This window comes from Phlebotomus papatasi, chromosome 2 (genome assembly GCF_024763615.1).
Source record: "Phlebotomus papatasi isolate M1 chromosome 2, Ppap_2.1, whole genome shotgun sequence".
Classification (NCBI taxonomy): Eukaryota; Metazoa; Arthropoda; class Insecta; order Diptera; family Psychodidae; genus Phlebotomus; species Phlebotomus papatasi.
In genome coordinates, this window is record NC_077223.1 from 11,132,081 (window position 1) to 11,155,452 (window position 23,372).

The window sequence follows — 23,372 nt, forward strand, 5'->3', positions numbered from 1 at the left end:
TTTTAAATTTTTGTCGAATTTGCGGGAAAGATTAAGAAAAAACTTATAGGCCAAATGAAATGAATAAAGGCTTATTCTCTTCAGCATTAAATTCTCTTCTAGTTGCTCTAAAAGAATTGATGAAAACTTATTTTCCATTTTTTTAGAGCCTGTGAAAGACAAAATTTTGTCCCAAAAACGCATATTTTTCAAAAACCTTAAAAAAAAGTTCTGATTTAACAATTTTCTTAGGGTTTTCTTAGTTTAACTATGAAATACACTAATGGAAATTGATTTTTTTCTCAGATAAAAATTACGAACTACAGATTTTTCTGAAATAAGGGAGTAGTGCGACGAGGCGCTCAAGAAAAATTCAAGAATCTTGAACGTTTCCTTCTCCTTCAAAGAAAGAATCCGATGAACAGCTAAGTTTTGGCCTTCTTATTGACACTCCCCCCTTAATTCACGATGCGTTAGAGAAAAGTCTAAATTAGGAGACCAAAAATTAACAGTTTTCTTTTTCTGGTTTTACGCGATTTTCCATACGAGAAGGACACGATCAAGTCTCTATTTTTTTCGAAAAATATATTACAAAATGGCTGTCTAAAGAACTTCACAAGAGCGTTTTGTCGCAGCGCTCCCTAATTAACGATGAAATGTGTATCTGACAATTCTTATATGAAGAAAAATTAAAATAATTTTCGATTTTCATAAGTTTTTTTCATATTTAAACCAAGAAAAACTAGAAAAAATCTTGAAATCACGTGTTTCGAAATTTTTGATGTTTGGTCAAGTGCATGCAAATTTACTCGACAGTCTTTGGCTTTCGTCTCTGTATTTTCGAAAATACAATCATTTTTATTAAACATAAATTTTTTAAAAATCATTTTTAATAAAAACAACGAAACCAAGAGGCTTCATAATTGTTTGAGGGTTGATCCTGGTTTCAAATTGCAAAAATGTGTTTTTCTTGATTTTTTATTGTACTACTCAAAGCTAAAATCTATTGATGAATATTGTATAGAGTTTTGATTTACATTTAAAAAATATATATCAAATTTTTTTTAAGAGTAAATAAAACAGATGCAGAAATTATGATATTTGTTTGTTACGATGATGAAGAAAAATACTTGACAGATCGAGTTGTTCCGAAAAAATTAAATATTATCAAAATTTTTATTGGATATGAACTAAAATATTAAATAAAAATTACCATTATTTGTGTAACCTTTTAATTAATTTAAAAAAAATCATTTTCATTCAAAAATTTTGTCGTGAAATAGAAAAACAATACGCTTTTTTACTTTACCGTTTAATAAATATTTCTTTGAATGCTTTTTAAAGAAAATCGATCAGCCAAGAAAATGTTTCTTAAGGTATCTACACTGGCAGTAATTTATGTCAAAAATTGTTTTATTTTAAGAAATTGACGATATTTCCTCCAGAGAGAAATGTACAAAAAATCTGTTAAAAGAACAGCTTTCGACGAAAATTGCTCCTTATAAACTCTAAACATTTCTTTCCTTAAAAAATGCGTTTTTGAAGGAAAGTACCTGTAGTGCTGTAGATAGAAATGTAAAAATTCTGTCAAAATGCGATTTTTGACGAAAATTGCTCCCAATAAAATGTGTAGAAACCTTTACATTTAAAAGAAGTCTTTAACCACAGAGGCAAATTTGAAAAGGTTTTGTTTTGGATTTATTTCACAAAGGCGCTCTCGAATTCATAAACTTAAAATTTTTATTGGTATATTGCTTTGAAACTTGAAAAATAGTATATTTTTAAAGATCAATACATGAATACCAAAAAACTAGTACGTTTTTCTTAATTTGTCACAAAAATGTGACAATATTTTACCGAGTTTTGATTTTGGAGAAGAACAATGGACAATTTTGGAAATTTTTGAAACAGAGATTGGCCTTCCCTTCACTCAATCGGCTCTTTTTCAATCGGGCGACAAATTTTGTTGACAATTTTCACGCTTAATTATGAAGCTAATTTACTCAAATTCGCTGTAGTTCTTCCTATTTTATCGTGATCCTTTATAATTGAGCGCTTTTTGTGGAATTTACAAAGGCTTTGACGCTCAAATCTATCGATAAACTGGATGACATTTTGCCCCATATCCCCGATTGAGAGAGAGTCTTCTGTATCTGTGAATCTTATTCTTCCTGAATAACTTTTGCCATTCTGATTACTCAGGCAATTAAAAAAATCCCTCGATTTAATAAATTAAATATTAAATTATCTTGATATTTAAATTATTTTTAAAAAAAAATCATTGAGTCAATACTTCTGCTAACTACTGTAAAAATAAGTGGCAGTTGCTCCAGTATTTTAATTTTGAATTCCATTTCTTTCATCTTCTCAATGAACTCAGCGCCAGAGTGTTTTGAGCGGCCGGAATCGCAAAGTTAGAGTGTCAGTCAGCTGTTTTCCCCAAAATGTTTTTTATCGCTTTTTAGCCTCCCAAAACGCCCTTTTCTGCCCTTTTAGTGCTCTAAATGCCTCCCAATCCAGCAATAAATAACATTCCAGTAATTTTCATCAGTTCATCAGTTAAACACATCAATTTGGATGGAGTTGTAGCCAAGAGGAGAAAAGTGAAAGAAAGATAGGTTAGGGAAAAGATTTGTGGGTGTTTTTCTCAGTGAAAATTTAGTTTGGAGAGCCAAAAGGAAGGGATCCCAGGTAATAGTAGAATGCATCGAGGTAGATAATTGTTGGAGGAGCTGTGGTAAAAAAAAATGGAAGACGAGGAGGAGGCTCTCTTGGCTCGTGCTCAGGCGGAACGGGAAAAGATTTTTCAGAAGTACGAGCGTGGCAGGGAGCCTGGAGCAGAGATTGATCCATGGGAAGATCCAGATTTCTCCCTATATAAGCATACAGACAGATATGGGTTTATCCATAAACATACATTGCCCGCAAGGCAGGATTTGGGAACTACACGTCGACGGGAGATTGAACTGGAGAGGGAAAAGAAGTGGCTGAAGATGCTGCCAAAGTGGCAACGGAAGGATACGCAGGAGAAGCTGAGAAGTCGCATTTTCAAAGGAATCCCCAACAAATTGCGTCCAGAAGTGTGGCTGAAGCTTCTGGGCGTGAAAGATGTGATGAAGAAATGGCCAACGGTGTACCGGGAAATGCTCAGAAGAGCACGACTTTTCTCCACGGAGGTCAGGCAGATCGATTCAGATGTCAATAGGCAATTCCGGGAGCATATGATCTTCCGAGAAAGGTACAGTGTGAAGCAGCAGAGTTTATTCAATGTCCTGGCAGCCTACAGTATGTACAACTCAGAAGTGGGCTACTGCCAGGGGATGTCAAGTGTCGCGGGACTGTTACTGATGTACATGGATGAAGAAGAGGCTTTCTGGGCACTCAATATTCTATTCACAGAAGAGAAATATGCCATGCACGGGCTATTTATCGAAGGATTCCCCAAACTGACGCGCTTCTTAGGCCACCACGATAGGCTTCTGGAGAGATTTATGCCAAGGCTCAAGAGGCACCTGGACAAACACCATGTGGACTCAGTTCTCTACTCACTGAAATGGTTCTTTGTGGTTTTCGTGGAGAGAGTTCCATTCAGTTTGGCGCTAAGGGTTTGGGATGTGTACCTGCTGGAGGGAGAGCGAGTGATGACAGCCATGGCCTACACAATTCTCAAAATGCACAAAAATCGTCTAATGCGCCTCCGGGACATGGATCTCATCATTGAATTCCTGCAAGTGAAGCTCCATTCGGACTTTGGCTATGACGATGACTTCGTGATAAGGACTCTAGGGCATATCATGACAGATTTGAGGCGGGTCAAGATGGACCTACCGCCACCACCGGCAGCCTCTGAGCGTCCCAAATGCACTTTTGGAGAAATTGTGGAGGCTTCAGTGGAAAAGAAAATTGGCCGCAGGAGATCTGTGTTCACAGAAACCGAACTCAATGTTCACAATGTTGTCATCAGCCGACGGGAACAACTCGAATCGACGGATTTATCAGAATCTCGCATCTCCGATGAACTCCCTGATGAATTTTTCGGTAAGTTCTCAGCCACTTTTCTTTCAATTCCGAGATTGAGATCGAGATTTTTTTTTGCTAATTCTTCTAATTCTTAGATTGTAATGTTGAATACCCTTAATCCCCTTAATATTCTCCACCGAAAATGGGCGTGGCCTATTTTCCGAAGGCATGATCTTTAGTTAAAATTAATTGAATTAACCCTTTAACGACGAGACACTTTTTACAGACTGAAAATCAACAATAAAAATTAAACTGAGAAACATAATCAATGATAAGTTTTACATCTAACCTTGGCAAGTCCAACAGAGTCTGATTCGGTGTATTTTGTGCTTCCATGAACAATAGGGACAAAAATAGCCCAAAAATTTAAGTAATTTTTCTGACAATACTAATGAATAATATTTTTCGCTTTACCGTGCAAACAGACGGAATTCCCACGGAAATTCCCATATGAGCAAGTGGTAAATTTGCTATACTAGCGCCCTCTGCAAAAGTGCAAGAAACTGCCCGAACGCGTTCAAATATTTTGAATTTCAAATGATGATTTTCCGTTGGATGGTGAAATGTTCAATTTTCTGAAATGGTTTTGCATCTCTTAATCATCGAGAATCACTGAATTATTCATCAAGGATGTTTTTTGAAGGATGTATAGGGTGGAATAACCGGCTATCGCCATGTTTAGGAAAAAATGAAATTCATTTAATCATATCATAACTTTTGAATCCTTGTTACAAGATAAGTCAAATTTGACACAAAGTTACTTAGATGTATTGGCTCTAGATACGTGAAAATAATAATCCTAGAACATAACACTGGATTACTTAAAAAACTGATTTTTATTAATAATGCAAAAATAACCATTTCGTCGCCACTTTTTACCACTTTTCGCCAGTTTTGTAAAATTTGTAACCACTTCTCGCCACCCACTTGAAAAGAACCACACTCGGTTATTTTAGGCAATGCTATGAAAAGAATACATTCACCATTTCTCTTTCCTTGTGATCACTTTATTATTACTCTCTTTAAATGATTTTTCTTCACTTTTATTTGAGAAATCAAATTATGGGGCTTTTGCAGAAAGTAAACAATGCAGATTTGACAACTGAGAATGTACGAAGTGAAGTTAGTGTCGCCTATTGAAAAGATATGGCGACAGGTGGTAAAATCAATTCCAGAATATTACCACTTCTCGCCATGCCTCATTTTTATACAAAAATAATATAAAATGAAATATTAATTGACTAAATACAAATTTTATGTATTCCACAAGTGCAATTAAATATTCAATAGACAAATTATTTACCCAAATAGGTATTTTTGGCCTGATGAAAATTTGACGACACTTAGTACATTTGGTAAGAGATGTTGGATTCGATGCACTTGCTTAAAATATTGCTCTAAAAAGTCATCAAAATCGTGAATCCAAAACGAATAATTATTATTTTTCGATTCTATGCGTAGAAGCAGGAACAATACAAAAAAATTGCGAGTCATTTATTTCATAAATTGCGAAAAATAGCGATTTCAATGTAAGTGGGGCACTGCTGGCGAGAACTGGTGATTCCACCCTAGTAGGATATTGAAACATGATTGCTCAAAGTCTCGAAACTTTAAAGCTTATATCTCAGAGATTTATTAATCGAATTTAATTAATGAATACTCAATCGAAAGGTCTTGAAAAATCCTGCAGCATGATGCTATAAGTTCACAAATCGACCGCAAGGAGCGATCCAGGTCATAAAAGTTCTCAAATACAGTAGACTCTCGCTAATTCGGCTCTTTTAAGATCAGGCTATTTTTTAATTTTGAAAAAAGTTTGTTGACATTTTTCAAGTTTGACTACCCCATAGCAAAAGAAAGCGGAATAGGAATAACAAGCGAAAAATTCCTTGGAATTTTCCACTATTTTTCCTTAAAAAATTCCATAGGAATTTTCCATAATAGGTTCCAAGGAAAATTTAATGGATTTATGCTGGATTTTTTCTATAGAATACATCCATGGAAATGCTCGTGGAATTTATGTGGATTTTTCCACCAAAATAAAATGGAGAAAAAATGAAGCTGTCACATGCACCTCATGATTTTACTTCCGAATTTTATAGAAACGGCGAAGATTACGAGGATTATAATATGTTTTTATAAACCAGCAATAACGAATTGACACTTTGAGCAATAAAAAAATATTTTATTAAAAAAAAATTTTTTTCCTAAAATATATATTAATTAACATAAAAACAGCATTATTTTAGGTTGGCGACCTATTTAATGTAATCACTTCATTATTATCTACACGAAACGCAGCATCGCATAATTAATTATATTATAATTGCCACATGAATCACTATAGAAATGTTTGCGGAAGGTTTGGAAACAAATTCTAAAAGTTGTCGCAACACCATTTTATTTGTTTGACATTTCAGAAAACTAGTGGAAAAATCCATATAAAACACTATGGAAAGATAGTGGAAATTTCCATATGTTTTTTCCAGCTTATCCCGCGGACGTTTCACGTGTGAGTTTCCATATAAATCTTCCGCGGAATACCGCGGAATTTAACGCTAGAATTCCAGCATGTCGTACTAGTAAATTCCATGGAGCACTATGATTTCCATGGAATTTCCGGCTTTAAATTCCATAGGAAAACTTAGTGGAATTTTAGCGTCAAATTCCAGCGAATTTAGCCATTTGGACGCAAGTTTTCCATTGGAATTTTTGCGGAATTTTGCTATGGGGAAGTGTCCGAATTTGAAAAAATCTACGTGAGAAAAGTGTTAAGTTTCGAAACTAATACAACCAATTTAGTGATTTTATAATATGTACTCTGATATTTTGTAACTTTTTTTTAAAGGTTAGAAGTTTTGTCAAGTTTTGTGTCATTGTATTCATCGATTTCAATAGAATCATTACATATTTTGACTTGTTTTTGAAACTATAATTTAATTGTTTTCTTTTGGAATTGTAATGACTGAGTAGCCCTCCATAAACCTTGTTCCCATGCCGAGCTTTCTACCTTTTCTCAGAGAGGAGTTTTAGTGGAAAAAATCCTCATTTTGTATGGGGACTACCGAAAGGAGTGGTAGCGGGGGAAAGGTATATAAACATGGTTAAAAAGTCTTCCATTGCCCTTCATCCTGTGCCAAGTTTTCTGATTTCTACTTCTTTTCACAGAGGAGTTATGATAATCGCTTCAGCCGATTTTGAGTAATTCGATCTCAAAATAGTTTTTTTTGTCGAAAGGATAAAGGCGTTTTTAAAAGGACTCAGCGAATATGGTAGTTTTTCGTCCTTTATCATTACCTATAAAATGCGCCTGGTCCCAACTGTGAATGCCACACAGACCAACTCCCATACATTTTTGCCCATTGTCCTTTGGAGACTGAAACAAATGTCGATGTCGGATTCGAGACACTTCGAAATTCGAACAGGAGATGGAAAAGTGATGTTTTAGCCACCACGCGGACGAAACGAAAAGTTATAATTTCTTTAGCTTTCGAAACCGGTCTTCGAATATATTTTTCTCATGACAAAACTCCGGCTGTTAGCGCTCGATATGGATCAAGTTTAGTGTAGACACGCTTCTAATTTTTGTCCTTAGTCGAGACTCAGAAGATTCCACAAATCTTGCTCTCACAACTTTATTAAGATTAAAATTTTGTTCTCGATCTTGGTCTTAGAATTTAGTGAATTTATACATTTTTTCTTTTGTTATTTTTTCTTTTTCTTTTTTTGCTTTTGAAACAATTCAATTCAGGCACAAACACCTCTGCAATTATGTCGTACAGAAGTGAGAATAGTCTCTGTACGTCTGTGGCCTCGAGCAACAGCTCAGTGGCCAGTTCGACGGATTGTGTGACGAAATTGTAGACAGATGCAATATACTCAGAAATTGTATGGACCACTTTTAATTTCTCCTTATCCTTTTTTTTTACTTTTTTGAAGGTAATTTTCATTTTATTTTGCTTTTGTTCCCTTTCAAGAGAAGTCAATTTGTTCTTTATACAATTTCCTTTGCAGATGATTTAGATTTGTCTAAGAGATCTACGCGTGAAGTATCTTTCGAGACATCTTTTTCGTCTACAGCAGACTTGAGTCTCTTCTCGGGCAGTTGCAGCAACACCAGCATCCCAGAAGAGGAAGTGGGTGAGGATAGTCGCGCCAAATGTCCATAGTCGTAAGGATTTTTTCTTATTCTATTTACCTATTTGTATCAATTGGATTTTTTTTTCACAAAATACTGAATTTATTAATAAACAGACGTGAAAAAAGACTCCACTGGAATTTACAATAATTTATTTTATGTCTTGAGATGATACATATTAAGTCCTTAGAGAGGATTCTTCGTGAATGAGCTCATTTAATTCCTGGGATGATGTTTCTAGAGTTTCATTGGTTTGACAAATGCTATCTTAGCGCTCCTAGCGGCAATGGGTTGATTTCTGTGTCTTCCAAAGAGTTTACATAAACCCTATTTTCAAACATACAAACAAAATTGCAAACCAGTTCCGAAACTAAAATTTGGTTTCAATTTTTAAACTGTTCGTCATTTTATTTCTTGTAAAATTCTAAATCTGTTTTTAGGAACTCTACTTTGGATTTTTAAACTGTTCCCAACTCAAAAAATCTCTTTTTATTTCGATTTTTCCGATGCAACCGTTTTTATATTAAAAGTGCAAAATTTCAAATACGGTTTTTCTTCAAATCTTAGTTTGAATTTTTAAACTGTTCCCAACTCAAAAAATCTTTCTTTATAATTCAATACTTGATTTTTTTCGCGAAACCATTCTCATATTTTCTGTAAGATTTTGAATCCGTATTGATGAGCTTTTATTTGAATTTCCTAAACTGTTCCCAACTCAAACTAATCCGTTTTTGTTTTGATGTTTGATATTTTTCGCATCACCGTCCCATTATTTCTTGTAAAATTCTAAATCCGTTTTAGGAACTCTACTTTGGATTTCTAAACTGTTCCCAACTCAAAAAATCTGTTTTTATTTCGATTTTTCCGATGAAACCGATTTTATATTAAGTGCAAAATTTCAAATGCGGTTTTATTAATCTTAGTTTAAATTTTTAAACTGTTCCTAATCAAAAAATCTTCCTTCATAATTCAATATTTGATTTTTTTTCGCGAAACCATTCTCATATTTTCTGTAACATTTTGAATCCGCAGTGATGAGATTTTGTTTGAATTTTCTAAACTGTTCCCAACTCAAAATAATCCATTTTTGTTGTGATATTTAATATTTTTCGCATAACCGTCCCTCTATTTCCTGTAAAATTCTAAATCCGTTTTGCGGAATTTTTCTTTGGATTTTTAAACTGTTCCCAGCTTAAAAAAATCTGTTCTTATATGTTTTAATATTCAATTTTTTCGCGAAACATTTCTTATATCACGTGTCAATTTTTAAATCCGGTTTTATGAATTTTAGTTTGAAATGTTAAACTGTTCTCAATCAAAAAATCTGTTTTTTTTATAATTCAATATTTAATTTTTTCACGAAATCGTTCTTGTATTTCCTGTAAGTTTTAAATCCGGTTTTATGTTCTTTAGTTCAAATTTTTTAAACTGTTCCCAATTCAAAATAATCTGTTTTCATAATTTAGGATTTTAATTTTTTTAAACAAACTTCGGATTTCAGAAACCCCTGAGCAATTGCCAAAAAATTTTCTGTACAGGTCAATTCTTGATCAAAACTGTTCTCAATCTAGTGAATCATTTAAATTTCTACAGAAAGTATTTATCTTATTTTTTATTAGGAACAGATTGAGAAAGAATTGATCCTTTTCCGGTTTTTATTCCAACACCAACATCAAATTCCCAGGAATTACTTACCCCATTCCTAGATGTCCCTCAGCTTATCCTCAATGTCTGTGACACGACACTTAACTTCCGGTGAATTGTCCCTCCGGAAAAAGTCCACAGTTGTTCCAAAGTGCTCCTTGATGAGTGTTAAAATGGTCGTATCGTTGGCTTTCTTGAGCCGATTGATGAGAATCAAGATGATATTGAGAGCCTCTTTCTTGAGTCCTGTATGCGGAATCTCGGCAAATTGTCCAACACAACGCAGAACAATCTTGCAGATGGCCTCAATTGTATCAGCATTGGGATCCACCTTTGCTTTCTTCACTGAATTATCAATCTCCATGGGAGTCTCTGATGGCGGATCGAGAATCTTGAGGCGCTCCACAAAGCGTCCAAGAGCTGCTAATAGGCTCACTTGGACTGGTCGGGTATTTCTACTCAGACACTCTACACACTTCTGAGCAAACAATACTTGATACTTTTGCTGAGTTTCCACAGAATTCACCGGCCAAGCTTTCCCCAGAGTCTCACAGACACTCTCCTTGAGAGCAATATTCACCTGGAGAGCTTTATTGCGCTCCTCGGCAGAAATTGTCGAAGCATCCTCATCGGAAGTTGATGAGGAATTCTCCAAAATATTCCACACCATATTGTAAACTTCCTCAAAACGATCAATCTTCAGGGCATCCAGAATACTTCCCAGTGCCTTGAGACTATACGTCCGGTACACTGGTTCCTCCTTCCGGCATTCCTTCATCACGGCATCTACTGCCAATGTTCCCAATTCTTCCGAATTCTCAAGATGTTCACAGAGATTATCCAGAGCTTCCAGGAGTTTCTCCTTCCCCTGAAATGTCCTTCCCGCCAGACCTGCTACACAAGCCCTAATCAATGTTTCTCGATCATTTGCCCCCAGAGATTTTCCCAATTGCTTCCCAAGTGTCTTAATGGCATTGCCACTCTGAGACTTGAGTGTCCAGGAGGAATCTCCCAAGAACTTGAGTAAATTCGGTATGATACTGTCCAAATGCATGCGAATCCCTGATTCACCTGGACTTACATCATTCCACAAATCTTTCCACACCTCACTGGCTGCCTTCTCAGTTTCGTCGTGCATGGCAAAGAAGATGAGAGGCAGCACCTGTCCCCCATAATCTTTGAGGGTATCTGGGTAGCGTTTATTGATGGATTGCAGAACTAAGGGCACTGCTTGGCATTTGTACGACTGGCGATCGTTGTAAAAATCATTGAGTTTCGTAAAGAGCTTCACCAGGCTGCTCTCTTTCAGGATTCCCGACAAATGACCAATAGCACTTGCATAGTATTTCCGGACAGTGAGATTCCGATCGGCTATTCCATGGTAGCAGGCACTCAAGTATTTAGCCGAAAATGGTGTCATCTCTTGACCCAAACGCACAGAAATCTATTAAAAAGGATGTTTTACTTTTAAGGCCAAAGCCAGGGTTTGAAAAAATCAAATCGCTCATCCCGGCTAATAAGTACTTATTAAGCCCTTAGTAAAGGCATTTCATGTTGAATCTGTTGAGCCTTTAATGCGAGAGGAGTGTAAATTACTCAATAATTCTCAAATTACAATGAATCTACTCTATAGTCCAGTGTATAATTCGGGGGTTCAAATTGCAGCAAAATATCATCTGATAAGGGCAACTACTTAAAAAAAAAGTACTTAGTAGGTCTTAATTAAGTACTCAGTGGTAAGGCTAATATTTGTCACATATATTCGCTATTCACCAAAAACGCTGACGTTTGTTTGCTGACTTGGGGCTAGGGATCTGCGCACGGAGTGCGCGCATTTATGCGCGCTGCGCGTAAACTGATTTTTATGACGCAGCGCGCAAAGTACATTTTATGCGCGCACAATGCGCGCAGCATTTATTTTTTAATTTTTTCATATTGAGATGAATAAATAATTATGCGAATTAAATTTATATTACTCATCCTTGCATTGGTTACAGAGAAATCCTATCCTAGTGTTTCTTCATTACTTGGTCATATCAATGGCTTAGAGTAAGTCTCGAAGACCTTGCCAATGGTCAACTTTAGAGCAGATTGTGAACGGAAAAATAGACCTTTCTTGACTTTTTCTCTTTAATTCTTCACGACGTTTCGAGGATGAATGTCCTCTTCATCAGGCTTAGAATGTGGAGGAAAAATCATGTACAGATGGGAAATTCTACTACTGCAATGCACTTGAACTTTTTTACAAATCTTCACTCTGAAGTAAAAATTTTGTAAAAAAATTTTGTAAAAAAGTTCAAGTGCATTGCAGCAGCAGAATTTCTCACCTGTACGTGATTTTTCCTCCACATTCGAAACCTGATGAAGAGGACATCCATCCTCGAAACGTCGTGAAGAATTAAAGAGAAAAAGTCAAGAAAGGTCTATTTTTCCGTTCACAATGTGCTACAACCTATTAGAACGAAAATTCCACCAAAACAGTCAACTTTACAGAGATTTTACATGCCGAATATGGGGTTTTTAAGCTCCTCCATTGAAGAATTCTATCAAAATCAGTCCAATTCACGCCCAGATAACGATAAGCGGTCGAAAATGATGATAAAATGAATTCTATAGCGGATAAGAAGAGATTTATCATATATTTCACTTATTTTTAAAAAATCCTGCTACTGAAACCCAATATCTATCTATGATAAATAGAGTTAAATTTTGAAGAAAAGTTCATTAATTTTAGAAAAATGGATTTCATTTTAGAAAATCTGAAGTCCGCAAGATAAATGTTATAGCTCTGTTCCTAGTCGAAATATTAACCCTTACTCTTTCAAATTTTGAAAAAAATAAATATAACTCGACAAAAAAGACAATTATATGTAGATAATACCACTGTGAAAGTGTAATAGGGAAAATTTTAATCGATTGAATTTCACTAAATTTAAAAATTGTGGGATTAGCAACCGGACTAATTTTAGAAATTTTGTATGATCAATTTTAGAAACCCTCGGGATGATTTTATAAATAGAATACCTTATTTTAGAAATTTTTAGATGGATTTAAAACATTTTTTATAATCAACCAGAACTCAGCACAAACCGTGTAAAATCTGTATAAATCTTCTTCTCCTTTAATATGAAACGGTTAAAATTGTGCACTAAAACCATATTGGTATTACTTTTATAAGTCTTCAATAAAGTGTTTTTCGCGAAAAAAAGAGTATGCGCGCAAAAACACAGCTTGCGCGCAAACAGTGAATCTTGCGTGCGAAAGTAGAAAAGTTTTTGGCGCGCATTTGCGCGCAAACCCTCCCTCTCCTGCGCGCAGCGCGCAAGATTACTCCGTGCGCAGATCCCTACTTGGGGCGAGGTATCGTCTTTACGAGTGCTTTGCACTCGGGGGGTGACTTTGCACTCTACTGTCCATAAAACTTTCATTAATTCTAGCACTTATTGGTGATCTTCGCCGATTCGGTCTACCATATATGTTATGTACCAAGTAGGGCATAAGAATCCTCAAAAGGATACTTGTAGTTACATTACAGTATTAGTCAATAAAATGGAAATATAGGTATTTTGCCAAACAACGACTCCGTGAAAAAGTTATCTGAAAGTCTGATTCCAAAAATGGTTTCGGAATAGTAAATTGCCTAAATCTAATTTAAAATTATCTAACTTGAATAATCCATTTCGATTTTGTTAATTTTTAAAATTCAAAAAAAAAATTTTTTACTACTTTCTCCCTAGAAACGCATTAAAAAAAGTAGTTGAGTAAAAGTCATGCAATTTTTATGGACACTTAGATAAAATTCCCGAGATCTACAAGGTAGCGTGGTCGCCATCTTGATTTGATGTTCCTGTCCGCCATTTTGAATAATTGTTAAAAATAAAAACTCGTTCGATTTAGTTTTAAATTTTAGTATGTTGTAGCTGATGTCAAGACCTTTTCGGAACGTATTAAATACTTAATAAGTACTTAATTTATTAGCCGGGATTTGATGATACAGGGGCGTAACTATTATCTAAAAATTTGCTTAAAATAGAACCACTTTAAAATTTCTTTCCTCCTCTCTCTCTGTAACTGTGTTATCACACTTGCACATTTAAAATTTTAATATGATTCACATTAATTGTCGCTGGTGAGAGTCCAAATGTGTAATTTGTGTGTTTGAATCATTTTATATTCAAAATTTGATCTATTTGTTGATAAAAAGGTAGACTTGGCCCGCAAAATTTGATATAAAATGATTTATAGCATTAATGCGAAAAATTAATGCGATTTTCTCTTTAATTTTTTAATGTGAAAAATATTTATGCTTTAGGTAAATTTAAACTTATTTTTGCAAGCCAAGTCCACTTCTTTATCAATAAATAGAAAAACCCCAAATATTAAGTGACTCAAAGACACAAATAACATATTTGGACACTCACAAGCGACAATTAATGTGAATCATATTAAAATTTTAATGTGTTCGAATGAGCGAAAAATTATTCATTTCAAAAATTATTCAAAAAAAATCACTTACCAAGCATATAAAGTGAGCACAGGCAATCTTAGTACCCAGATTGACGCTAGTCTTGATGAGATCCACAATTCCTGGAGTAATCTTCTCCATGGTATCTGTATCAATGTACCTGATGCACTTCCCAATTGCCACCATTGTGTGATGCTGCTTGGCCACTTCGGCTCTCATGGAATCAACAACTTCCTGAACATCAGATTGATCGCCAAATCTCGTGGACATGTAGCTGAGCTTCTCAGTCTCCACCTCTCCGGTCGCCTGCAACAGGCACGGAATCAGTAGCGGCAAGTGCGGGGCTATTGAATCTCCAGCTGTATCGATGATATCACTGAGAGTACGTATCGAGATCTTCCTCACTTCCGGAACAACATTTGTAATACCCTTCTCAAGGAACAGTGGCAATATGCTCTTAACCACGCGAATTCCGGACTTTCCATGTCCCGCAGATGATGCCACAATGCAGGCTTTACTGAGAACTGAAGCTGTTCCTTCGGCCGCAAGACGAGTTCCCTCATGAATGTCATCCATCACCCTGAATAGTTGAGCCCAGAGTTCCACAAGTTCTGTCTCTGTATCTGCATCTCCTTCGCGAAGCTTTAAATACCCAGGAAGCTTAATAAGATCCCTGACAGCCAGGCAACAAGACATTCTCGTGCGCCATTCGTGATTGGTGAGATTCTGGGTAACTTCTTGTAGGATCTCCCAATAGAATTGCTCCACAATCTCCTTCGGATTGGACACCAGTGAATTCCAGATGCTCACCATTGAATTCTGAATCTTTGGAGTTGGATCGTACTTATAGCGAAATAGCCTTGGAACAATTTTACCCAAAAATGGCTGCATTTCCCCTTTGGCCACTCCAGCAATGGACTTGAGTCCAAAAGCTGCTCCCAATTTGCTATTCCAGGTGGCATTGTGATTGGCCAGTTGCATAAATTGATAGATGAGATCGGGTTTATTGAGATCTGATGCCAGAGAACACAGTTCCCGATAAGTTGTAATATTCTCTCCAGTTGGAGTTTTTCCAAGGATTCCCTCTTCAAAAATTTTCGATTCTCCTGTCACCTGCATCATCTTCCTGCGGCCTCCCGTAAGTTGCAGCAGCAATTCATCGGCCAACTCCTTCTGATCAACATCACTGGACAACGAGAAAATCTCACCAAGCCCTCGTGAAGCAACATCCTGCACAAGTTCATTGTTTTCCGACAGCAATTCCGTAAAAGTCTGCTGAAGAATCTCCCTATTTCCACTCACAATTTTTCCCCGGGAACTCGCTTTAACTGTGGCCAGGAGCCAAATTGCTACAGCTTGCCTCGAAGATGGATGCATTTCACTTGTCAACTCAATCAATTCTCTGAGCAACCACCTTATCAATTCCTCATCTTTCCCCTCCTCATCCGTCTCCATTTTTTCCTCACCGCCGCCACCCTGTTTGAACACATCCACATCATCCTCCCCACCCACAATCTTCCCCATCGACTGCCCAATAGCAATATGCAGGGCAGGATCCTTCGTGAGACGATTGAGCTTGAGGAATTCCTTAAGAATGCGCTGGGAATAGAATTTGGCATCACCATGGGAGAGATTTGCTAAGCAAGTGCAGACTTCTTCCCTCAACTTCTGCTTCATGCTGTTACTCTTGAGAATACCAATGAGACTTGTGAGTAAGCTCTCTTTGGAGTCTGTTTCACCCTCCTCAGGCAAGGGTAACTGAGTGACATCCCCAATAAAAGATAGCCCACGGATTGCAGCAGAAATTATCATGTGATGACTGTCTTGCAGAGACTTCACTGAAAATTCAAAATGATCTCTTTCGCAATTTTTTCTAATGCCCAAAAATTGTTACATTTAAAATCTAGGAAGGTCCACTTAAACGAGGGTATTTTGATTCGAAAAGCCCCTTTTGAAATTGAAAATCTCCCCTTTGATTTCCCAATTGTGTCTTAGCTAAATTTACATACTAAATTTTCACACAAGATCTGGAAAATTTATGAAATATCACACTTAAAAGCTACCATAAGCCTGCTTTTGAACGAGGATATTTTAAAAATGCACCCCACTGTGCTATGCACCGGCGAGTCTTGGATAATCTCCCCTTGAGGTTCGTGTCTGAATAAAATCTCCCAGTTAGCTGTTATAATACTCCTATTTGTGTCTCGACTAAAATAGGCAGACTTTCTATTTTATTCCGAAACGTTTCGAACTTGTTTTGAGGTACATAGTATTGAAAATAATTTAATGGAAGTCAAAGGGTTACCAAGTAAATATTAATGGTTGATGAAAAATAAATTAAAAAAGATATTGTATTAAACTAGTCTCATCGCAGGGGTTTATGTCATTTTGCCAGGAATTTAAGGAAACATCGTCAGTTGCTTTACAATCTGAAAAAGTTTTGTTAATGAAGTTGTATTACAATGGCTAATATTTGGTTTTCCTCTATATAATTCATGATAGCTAGACTTTATGAAAACTTTCATCTTACTTTAGTACTCCTTGTGTTCTCTTGATAGTAATATTTCGTATTTTTGGAGTTTTCATTTAACAAATTTCTCATGTGATTTGTGGAACTGCTATTAAAAAATACAGACACAATCTATTAAAATGAAAATTAAATTCACTAACAAATTTCACTATAACACTAGGAATTTTTAAAGATATCCTTGGTGAAAGGTGTGAAAACTCTTGAAAAATCTGCACGAACAGCACTTTATATTTATCAATAACAAAAAACAGCGGATTTAGCTTTCGAAGAGTTACTTTTGTGCGCCAGAAGGTAGACAATTTCCACTGAGAAAGCTCAGTACGATATTTTATGTGCCAAGAGGTAGGCAAATGTGACTGAGAAAAAGTTCAGTGAGATATTTTGTGCGCCTAAGAGTATGCAAAATGACACGGCGAGAACGCTCAGTGAGATATTTTGTTTCGAACGGGCAGTTTCGAATCAAAAGTTCCCCCTATAAATGCTGCCTTAGTGTAAAAAATGATTCTTCCCACAATTACACTATGAAAGTACTCAGGTGCTGTGATATAACCGCTTTTACTCGACTACATTATTAAAAATAATGTTTAAAAGAATAATCAATTCAATCATTCATTGATATTGTTGTAGTTCGTCACATGAACAAAAAGCCCGCTGTGGTCAAAAAATGTGTTCCATAACAAATAAATTGAATTATCTCGGCTACCGAGCAATCGATAAGATCAAATTTTTGGTTCGAGCGCTTTTCAAAACCTGATACGTTTTACCAAACTTTTTAAAATTTGAATAAATTAATTTAAAGGGTTAAAAATTAAAATGTTAGCGGTATTATTACTTACGGGTAGCATATATTTCGGCAGTGAAACAAATTTCGTACAAAGAAGTATCAATTCAAATTATTATACCTTTTAAAATGAAAATAGAAAAATTGTAAGACTATAGTTCACCCAAGACACATTTGGGGCATTATTACAGATGAAAGAGAGATTTTATCGTCGATACAAACCACTAAGGGAATTCTAAGAGTAATCGGCGTGTAGAACAGGTAGAACACAATGCGGATATTTCAAAATACACCCATTTAAACGAGCCCAGACAACCCAAGTTACAAAATAAAATCTAAATTAAACTTTTAACTCTTTCCAGATCGCAGCATATTATGCTGCAAGCCAATTTCACCATTTTGTAATCAAAAATATCTAAGCTCAGGAATTAATTGAGGTCCTACAAAAAATATCTTACGTTTGGACATCCTTATAGTTTGTAATCATCCATAAGAATCGGATTTTTATCAGTTCTGAATAATTAAAAAACATTGTTTTTCATAGAATATGCATATGCTTCTTTGGGGTACTACAGTCCGAAAAGAGACGAAAGAGTTAAGCGAACCCAAGTAACTCAATTTATAAAAGAAAATCTAATGGCTCCGGTAAACCTTTTGGATAGGGAAAAATTCATGAAGTCGAAGTTCACATTCATTTCTTTCTTTAAAGCTTGGCGTCTATCCCACTTTATCGCACTCTTCTTCTTATTTTGAATATCAGGCCAAATTAAATTTAGTTCAGTCGAATTTCAGATCGAAAGAGTGAGATAGACTTATGCAAATGTCTTGAGAGAAAACGGGTCGCGAATTTTGATTTTTTGAAATTATACCGAGCTAAAAGGTGTGCCAGAGCCATAAATTCAACTTTTATCATGCAAAAGCTAAACAAAAAACAATTGTGCAAAGTATATGCACTATAGGGTGGAATCACCAGTTCTCACCAGTGCCTCACTTCTCGCCACTTATACATTGAAATCGCTATTTTTCGCAATTTATGAAATAAATGAGTCGCAATTTTTTTGTATTGTTTCTGCTTCTACGCATAGAATAGAAAAATAATAATTATTCGTTTCGGATTCACGATTTTGATCACTTTTTAGAGCAATATTTTAAGCAAGTGCATCGAATCCAACATCTCTTACCAAATGTACTAAGTGTCGTCAAATTTTCATCAGGCGAAAAATACCTATTTGGGTAAATAATTTGTCTATTGAATATTTAATTGCACTTGTGGAATACATAAAATTTGTATTTAGTCAATTAATATTTCATTTTATATTATTTTTGTATAAAAATGAGGCATGGCGAGAAGTGGTAATATTCTGGAATTGATTTTACCACCTGTCGCCATATCTTTTCAATAGGCGACGATAACTTCACTTCGTACTTTCTCAGTTGTCAAATCTGCATTGTTTACTTTCTGCAAAAGCCCCATAATTTGATTTCTCAAATAAAAGTGAAGAAAAATCATTTAAAGAGAGTAATAATAAAGTGATCACAAGGAAAGAGAAATGGTGAATGTATTCTTTTCATAGCATTGCCTAAAATAACCGAGTGTGGTTCTTTTCAAGTGGGTGGCGAGAAGTGGTTACAAATTTTACAAAACTGGCGAAAAGTGGTAAATAGTGGCGACGAAATGGTTATTTTTGCATTATTAATAAAAATCAGTTTTTTAAGTAGTCCAGCGTTATGTTCTAGGATTATTGTTTTCACGTATCTAGAGCCAATACATCTAAGTAACTTTGTGTCAAATTTGACTTATCTTGTAACAAGGATTCAAAAGTTATGATTAAATGAATTTAATTTTTTCCTAAACATGGCGATAGCCGGTTATTCCACCCTAGATTTTTTTTTTATTTTGGAGCCCCAGCATATGCAGCAAACCAATTTCATTCTTTCCGGACCGCAGCATTATGCTGCAAGCCAATTTCACCATTTTTTTTTAATCAAAAATATCTAAGCTCAGGAATTAATTGAGGTCCTACAAAAAATGTCTTACGTTTGGACATCCTTATAGTTTGTAATCATCCACATGAATAAGATTTTTATCACTTCTGAATAATTTAAAAAAAAAACCATTGTTTTTCACAGAACATTCATATGCTGCTTTGGGTACTCAGAGTCCCAAAAGAGACGAAAGAGTTCATTTTTGATCATAAATATCTTAACTCAAGAAATAATTAGGGTCTTAAAAAATATATCCTAGATTTGAACATCCTTTTTGTTTAAAATTGACAAGAATTGGATTTTTGTTGAAAAAAGTTTTTGAAAAAATACTCACTTAGAAAATCAACAGCAGTCCTGAGGATTTCCCACTGTAGAATATCTTCTTGGGTGGATTTCTGTTCCTTGAGAATATTGATTCTCTTGTAGATCCCATAGGAAGCTGCCAACAAGCTTCCATGTTGCCCTTCCAAGCTTTTATTTGCGGTATTCAGGAGACCCTGAACTTCCTCATCGAATGCCTGTCTGTCCGTCACATTGAAAGCAATGAGAATCCCATAGAGTTGTCCAACAATGGTCCTCGTGTCCTCTGTGACATCTTTGAGGGAAGTGGCCAGAAGTGGCATCAACTCTGCACTCTCACTGCACAGAATGTCAGGAGCTGCATGGAGCAGATCGAAGAGGCAACAGAGGGGATTAAAAGCTCTCTGGACAGTCACTAATTGACGTATCAGGAAGATGTACTTCCGAATGCCCGACGACACCTCAAAATTGCCCAAAATAAAAGATCTCATCGGTTGGGCATTGAAATTCAAACTTGGCGGAGAGCTGTAGCCCGATGAAGCCCAGAGGCAGGCTCTCAAGTAATCCAGAACCTCACCAAAAGTATCCAGATCATAGGGCAGGATCTTTTTGCCACTTACAAATCTCTGTTTGATATTTTCTTGCCTTTTCATGGCCATTTCGGCACAGTAAATAGCCATTTCGTTAAATTGGGGCAGGATAACTGAGGAATTGCTTTGGGTATCGCTTTCCTGGAAAGCTTTCAAGCGACTGTAGTCGATATTGTCTTTCTTAGGGGATCCGTATAAATGGGTGAAAATACTCTCGCGTAGAGAGGCTTTGCTTCCTGCAATCAGGAGGAGCAGATATCGCGAGGTGACCTGTTGAGGTGGGAAGCAGGTGGTGAGAAAGACAACACAAACACTCTGAACAATGGTACTGGAAGATTCCGAATGCTGGGCAATGAGAGCCAGCAGGAGAGTATGATTTCCAGCATCGGAATTCTCTTCCAATTTGCGCCAACCGAAAGCTGGCGCCATGGAAATCAGTGCTTCCCGGAGACTGGCTTGAATCTCCGTTGGTGCTTTTCCCAGTGTCGTGAAGTACGTGACAACCAGCTGCAAATCCTTGCTCACAATCTCCGGACAGACACTCACGAGGACTGACATTGCAGAATAAGCAGCATTCTGCACGTCAAATGGTTCCGGTGGCGAAGCACTGACCAACTTTCCAATTCCCGTGGCAATCACCTTGGACACTTTCCTGATCAATTCGGGATTTCCGTCTCTGGTGAGATTCTCACAGAATTGCAGAGCAAGGACTTTGCATCTCTGATTGGTTTGTTCCCCAAAGAGAGCTTCGAAGATCACCTGAATCCCCTTGACCGTGTCAATTCCCTTTCCACGACACTTCAGAAGATACTGCAGCAACTTCTGACGCACCCTCACATTGCACGGAGAGGATTTTTTATCCGGAATCTTTGCTCCGTTCCCCGAGAAGAGAGTGTAGAGAGGCGCTGAGAGACTTCCATTGGTCCAGTCGATGGAGATGCAAGTTTTGCTGAGTTCTGCAATTGCCGGAGTGGCTACACTGAATCTCGTGTCAGCTGAAGCTACAATTAGTGGTACTACTGTATCTTCAGGAGCAAGGATATCGCTGGAGAAAAATTTCACCAGGCCCGTCTTAAAGAGCTCTAGTTCCTCAGTTCTCCATTTGTTCCCGGAAATCCTCCGGAAAGAGTAGGGACTCATACCGGCGGGCACTTCACTGTCTTGCGTAATGCCATAGGGAAATAGCAGAACATCCTGCAGGAAAGATATCAACTGCAGCTTCACGGAATCTTGAGCCAAAAGCTCCTGAACTTCCTTCCGTGCAGTTGAGCCTTCGGGGAGTTTTATGTCACCCAGCAGGGGTACAATGAGTGCCAGAATTTTGTCCTGATGCACTTCAGGCTTACCCTTGAGAGCCACCAGCAACTGAGGCGTCAGCTGAGCCTTCAGTTCCGGCGACAATCTCGGAAAACCCATTGTAATGTAAATGATGGCAAAATTCATTGCAAATGACGAATCAGTATTTTGATACTGTGCCAGGATATCCTGCACTGGAATCTGAATCAGTGGCCGTGTCTTCAGTCTCTTGTTGATATGCGTGAGGACTTCCATTACCTTTTTTGGAGGGAAATATTCCCTAAAAATACCCCTTTTGTCTGGAGAGATAGCCATCAAAAAACTTACCTTCAGTCGAACAGCCTCATCGGACGAGACGATTTTAAGGAGTACCGGAGCCAGGAACTTACTAACTGCATTCTGGAGTTGTTCATCGGTATCTGCACAAGCCAATCTCAACAAAACCCGTTCCAAAAGAGCAATTTCATCACTATTTGAAGACATTCTTGCGAATTAAATACACTTTTTTTTTGCTATTCAGGAAACCAAAACACACTTTGCCGATCGCAGCGCCAAGAGTGGTGGGAGAAGAAAATTTCGCTGGCATGCAGTTCATGAGATTGCGCTTTTATTCAAAATCTCATTGCAACGGTCACTTTTATTGACTTTTAAAAATTTATTTTTCTGAATCAAGAGAACTTTTCTGAATAAAAAAAATCATAATTTTGCAATTTTAGAATTGTGTACTCAATAAATTTACCAAAAACCTGGAAAATCTTGAGGAGAGCTGGCAATTTTTGGTATTTTCGAGAGAATTATCTGCAGACAATTCCATGGAAAATTTCCAGATCCAAATATGTAGCTGAACACGCTGCAAAGAAATTTTTTATAGGGCATTACCCTCCCTATAGCCAACGGCCGCAGCGATTCTATTGGATCTCCAGCAGCCTTTTCTGCCATGTCCGCTGATTTTACCGCTCAAAATCCGCGTAAGCTTCCGAGATGGAATTTGACGCTAAAGGAGAATGGTCAAAACTATATGGGCGCTGGTCCCGGAATCGCCACAAACGAGAGTAGGCGCATTTTGTAGGTATTGATATAAGATTGGAAAATTGCCGGGACCCAGAACGATAAACGCTGGGAGTCCTTGTAAAAAAGCGGTTGTCCTTCCGAAATATCGCTGTTTTGACAACGAATTACTCAAGAACGACTAAAGCGATCTTGATGAAATTCGGTATAGGGTCAGTGTATTACTTAAACTTTTTACTCATGCATACCACCCAATCCCCCGACCCTCTATTCTTGTAGCCCCCATACAAAATGAGGCCATTTTATCTTACGACTTCTTTCTGAGAAGAGGTACAATGCTGAAATACGGCATGCGAACAAGACTTAAAGAAAACTTTTTAACCATACATACCGAACCCTTCTTCCATCATCCCTTATGGTAGCCTCCATATAAAATGAGAGCATTTTACCTTATAATTTCTTTCTGAGAGGAGGTAAAAAGCTGAAATTCGACATGGGAACAAAGCTTAGGGAAGACTCTTTAACTAGCATACCACACCAACATCCACCTGTCTGATAGTCTCAATATAGAAAGAATTCCTTCGCACAAATTGTTATTAATCCACTGAATTTCATATTATTACAACTTCTGTAGA

The 23,372-nt window shown here is 36.7% G+C and overlaps 2 protein-coding genes across 3 annotated transcripts; one reads left to right on the forward strand and one right to left on the reverse strand.

The window, feature by feature from the left end:
• The first annotated feature begins 2,374 nt into the window (after nucleotides 1-2,374).
• Nucleotides 2,375-8,201, forward strand: LOC129803779 (USP6 N-terminal-like protein). 2 transcript variants are annotated; one of them, XR_008751896.1, is made up of 3 exons: nucleotides 2,375-4,017; nucleotides 7,751-7,938; nucleotides 8,014-8,077. XR_008751896.1 is itself a non-coding variant. In XM_055850562.1 (2 exons), exons 1-2 carry the CDS (start codon nucleotides 2,727-2,729, stop codon nucleotides 8,166-8,168), a joined length of 1,446 nt encoding a protein of 481 aa, XP_055706537.1. In that variant the 5' UTR covers nucleotides 2,375-2,726; the 3' UTR covers nucleotides 8,169-8,201. The 2 variants fall into 2 exon arrangements, 1 of the variants encoding a protein (XP_055706537.1); XM_055850562.1 differs by lacking the exon at nucleotides 7,751-7,938 and having other exon boundaries at nucleotides 8,014-8,201.
• A 71-nt stretch (nucleotides 8,202-8,272) lies between these two features.
• LOC129803745 (proteasome-associated protein ECM29 homolog) lies at nucleotides 8,273-22,265 on the reverse strand. The gene is made up of 5 exons (XM_055850514.1): nucleotides 22,057-22,265; nucleotides 19,878-21,987; nucleotides 14,298-16,084; nucleotides 9,833-11,225; nucleotides 8,273-8,464 (listed from the first exon to the last, which is right to left on the reverse strand). The coding sequence occupies exons 1-4, from the start codon at nucleotides 22,210-22,212 to the stop codon at nucleotides 9,840-9,842; spliced, it is 5,439 nt and encodes a 1,812-aa protein (XP_055706489.1). The 5' UTR covers nucleotides 22,213-22,265; the 3' UTR covers nucleotides 8,273-8,464; nucleotides 9,833-9,839.
• Nucleotides 22,266-23,372: the final 1,107 nt, after the last annotated feature.

Excerpts from the sequence above, each read along its gene's own strand:
- LOC129803779 (XM_055850562.1), top strand. The coding sequence starts at position 2,727 with ATGGAAGACGAGGAGGAGGCTCTCTTGGCTCGTGCTCAGGCGGAACGG. Across the intron at positions 4,018-8,013 it reads ACTCCCTGATGAATTTTTCG|ATGATTTAGATTTGTCTAAG; the intron begins GTAAGTTCTCAG and ends TTTCCTTTGCAG.
- LOC129803745 (XM_055850514.1), bottom strand. The coding sequence starts at position 22,212 with ATGTCTTCAAATAGTGATGAAATTGCTCTTTTGGAACGGGTTTTGTTG. Across the intron at positions 16,085-19,877 it reads GACTGCTGTTGATTTTCTAA|TGAAGTCTCTGCAAGACAGT; the intron begins GTGAGTATTTTT and ends TTGAATTTTCAG. Across the intron at positions 11,226-14,297 it reads GTGCTCACTTTATATGCTTG|ATTTCTGTGCGTTTGGGTCA; the intron begins GTAAGTGATTTT and ends CCTTTTTAATAG.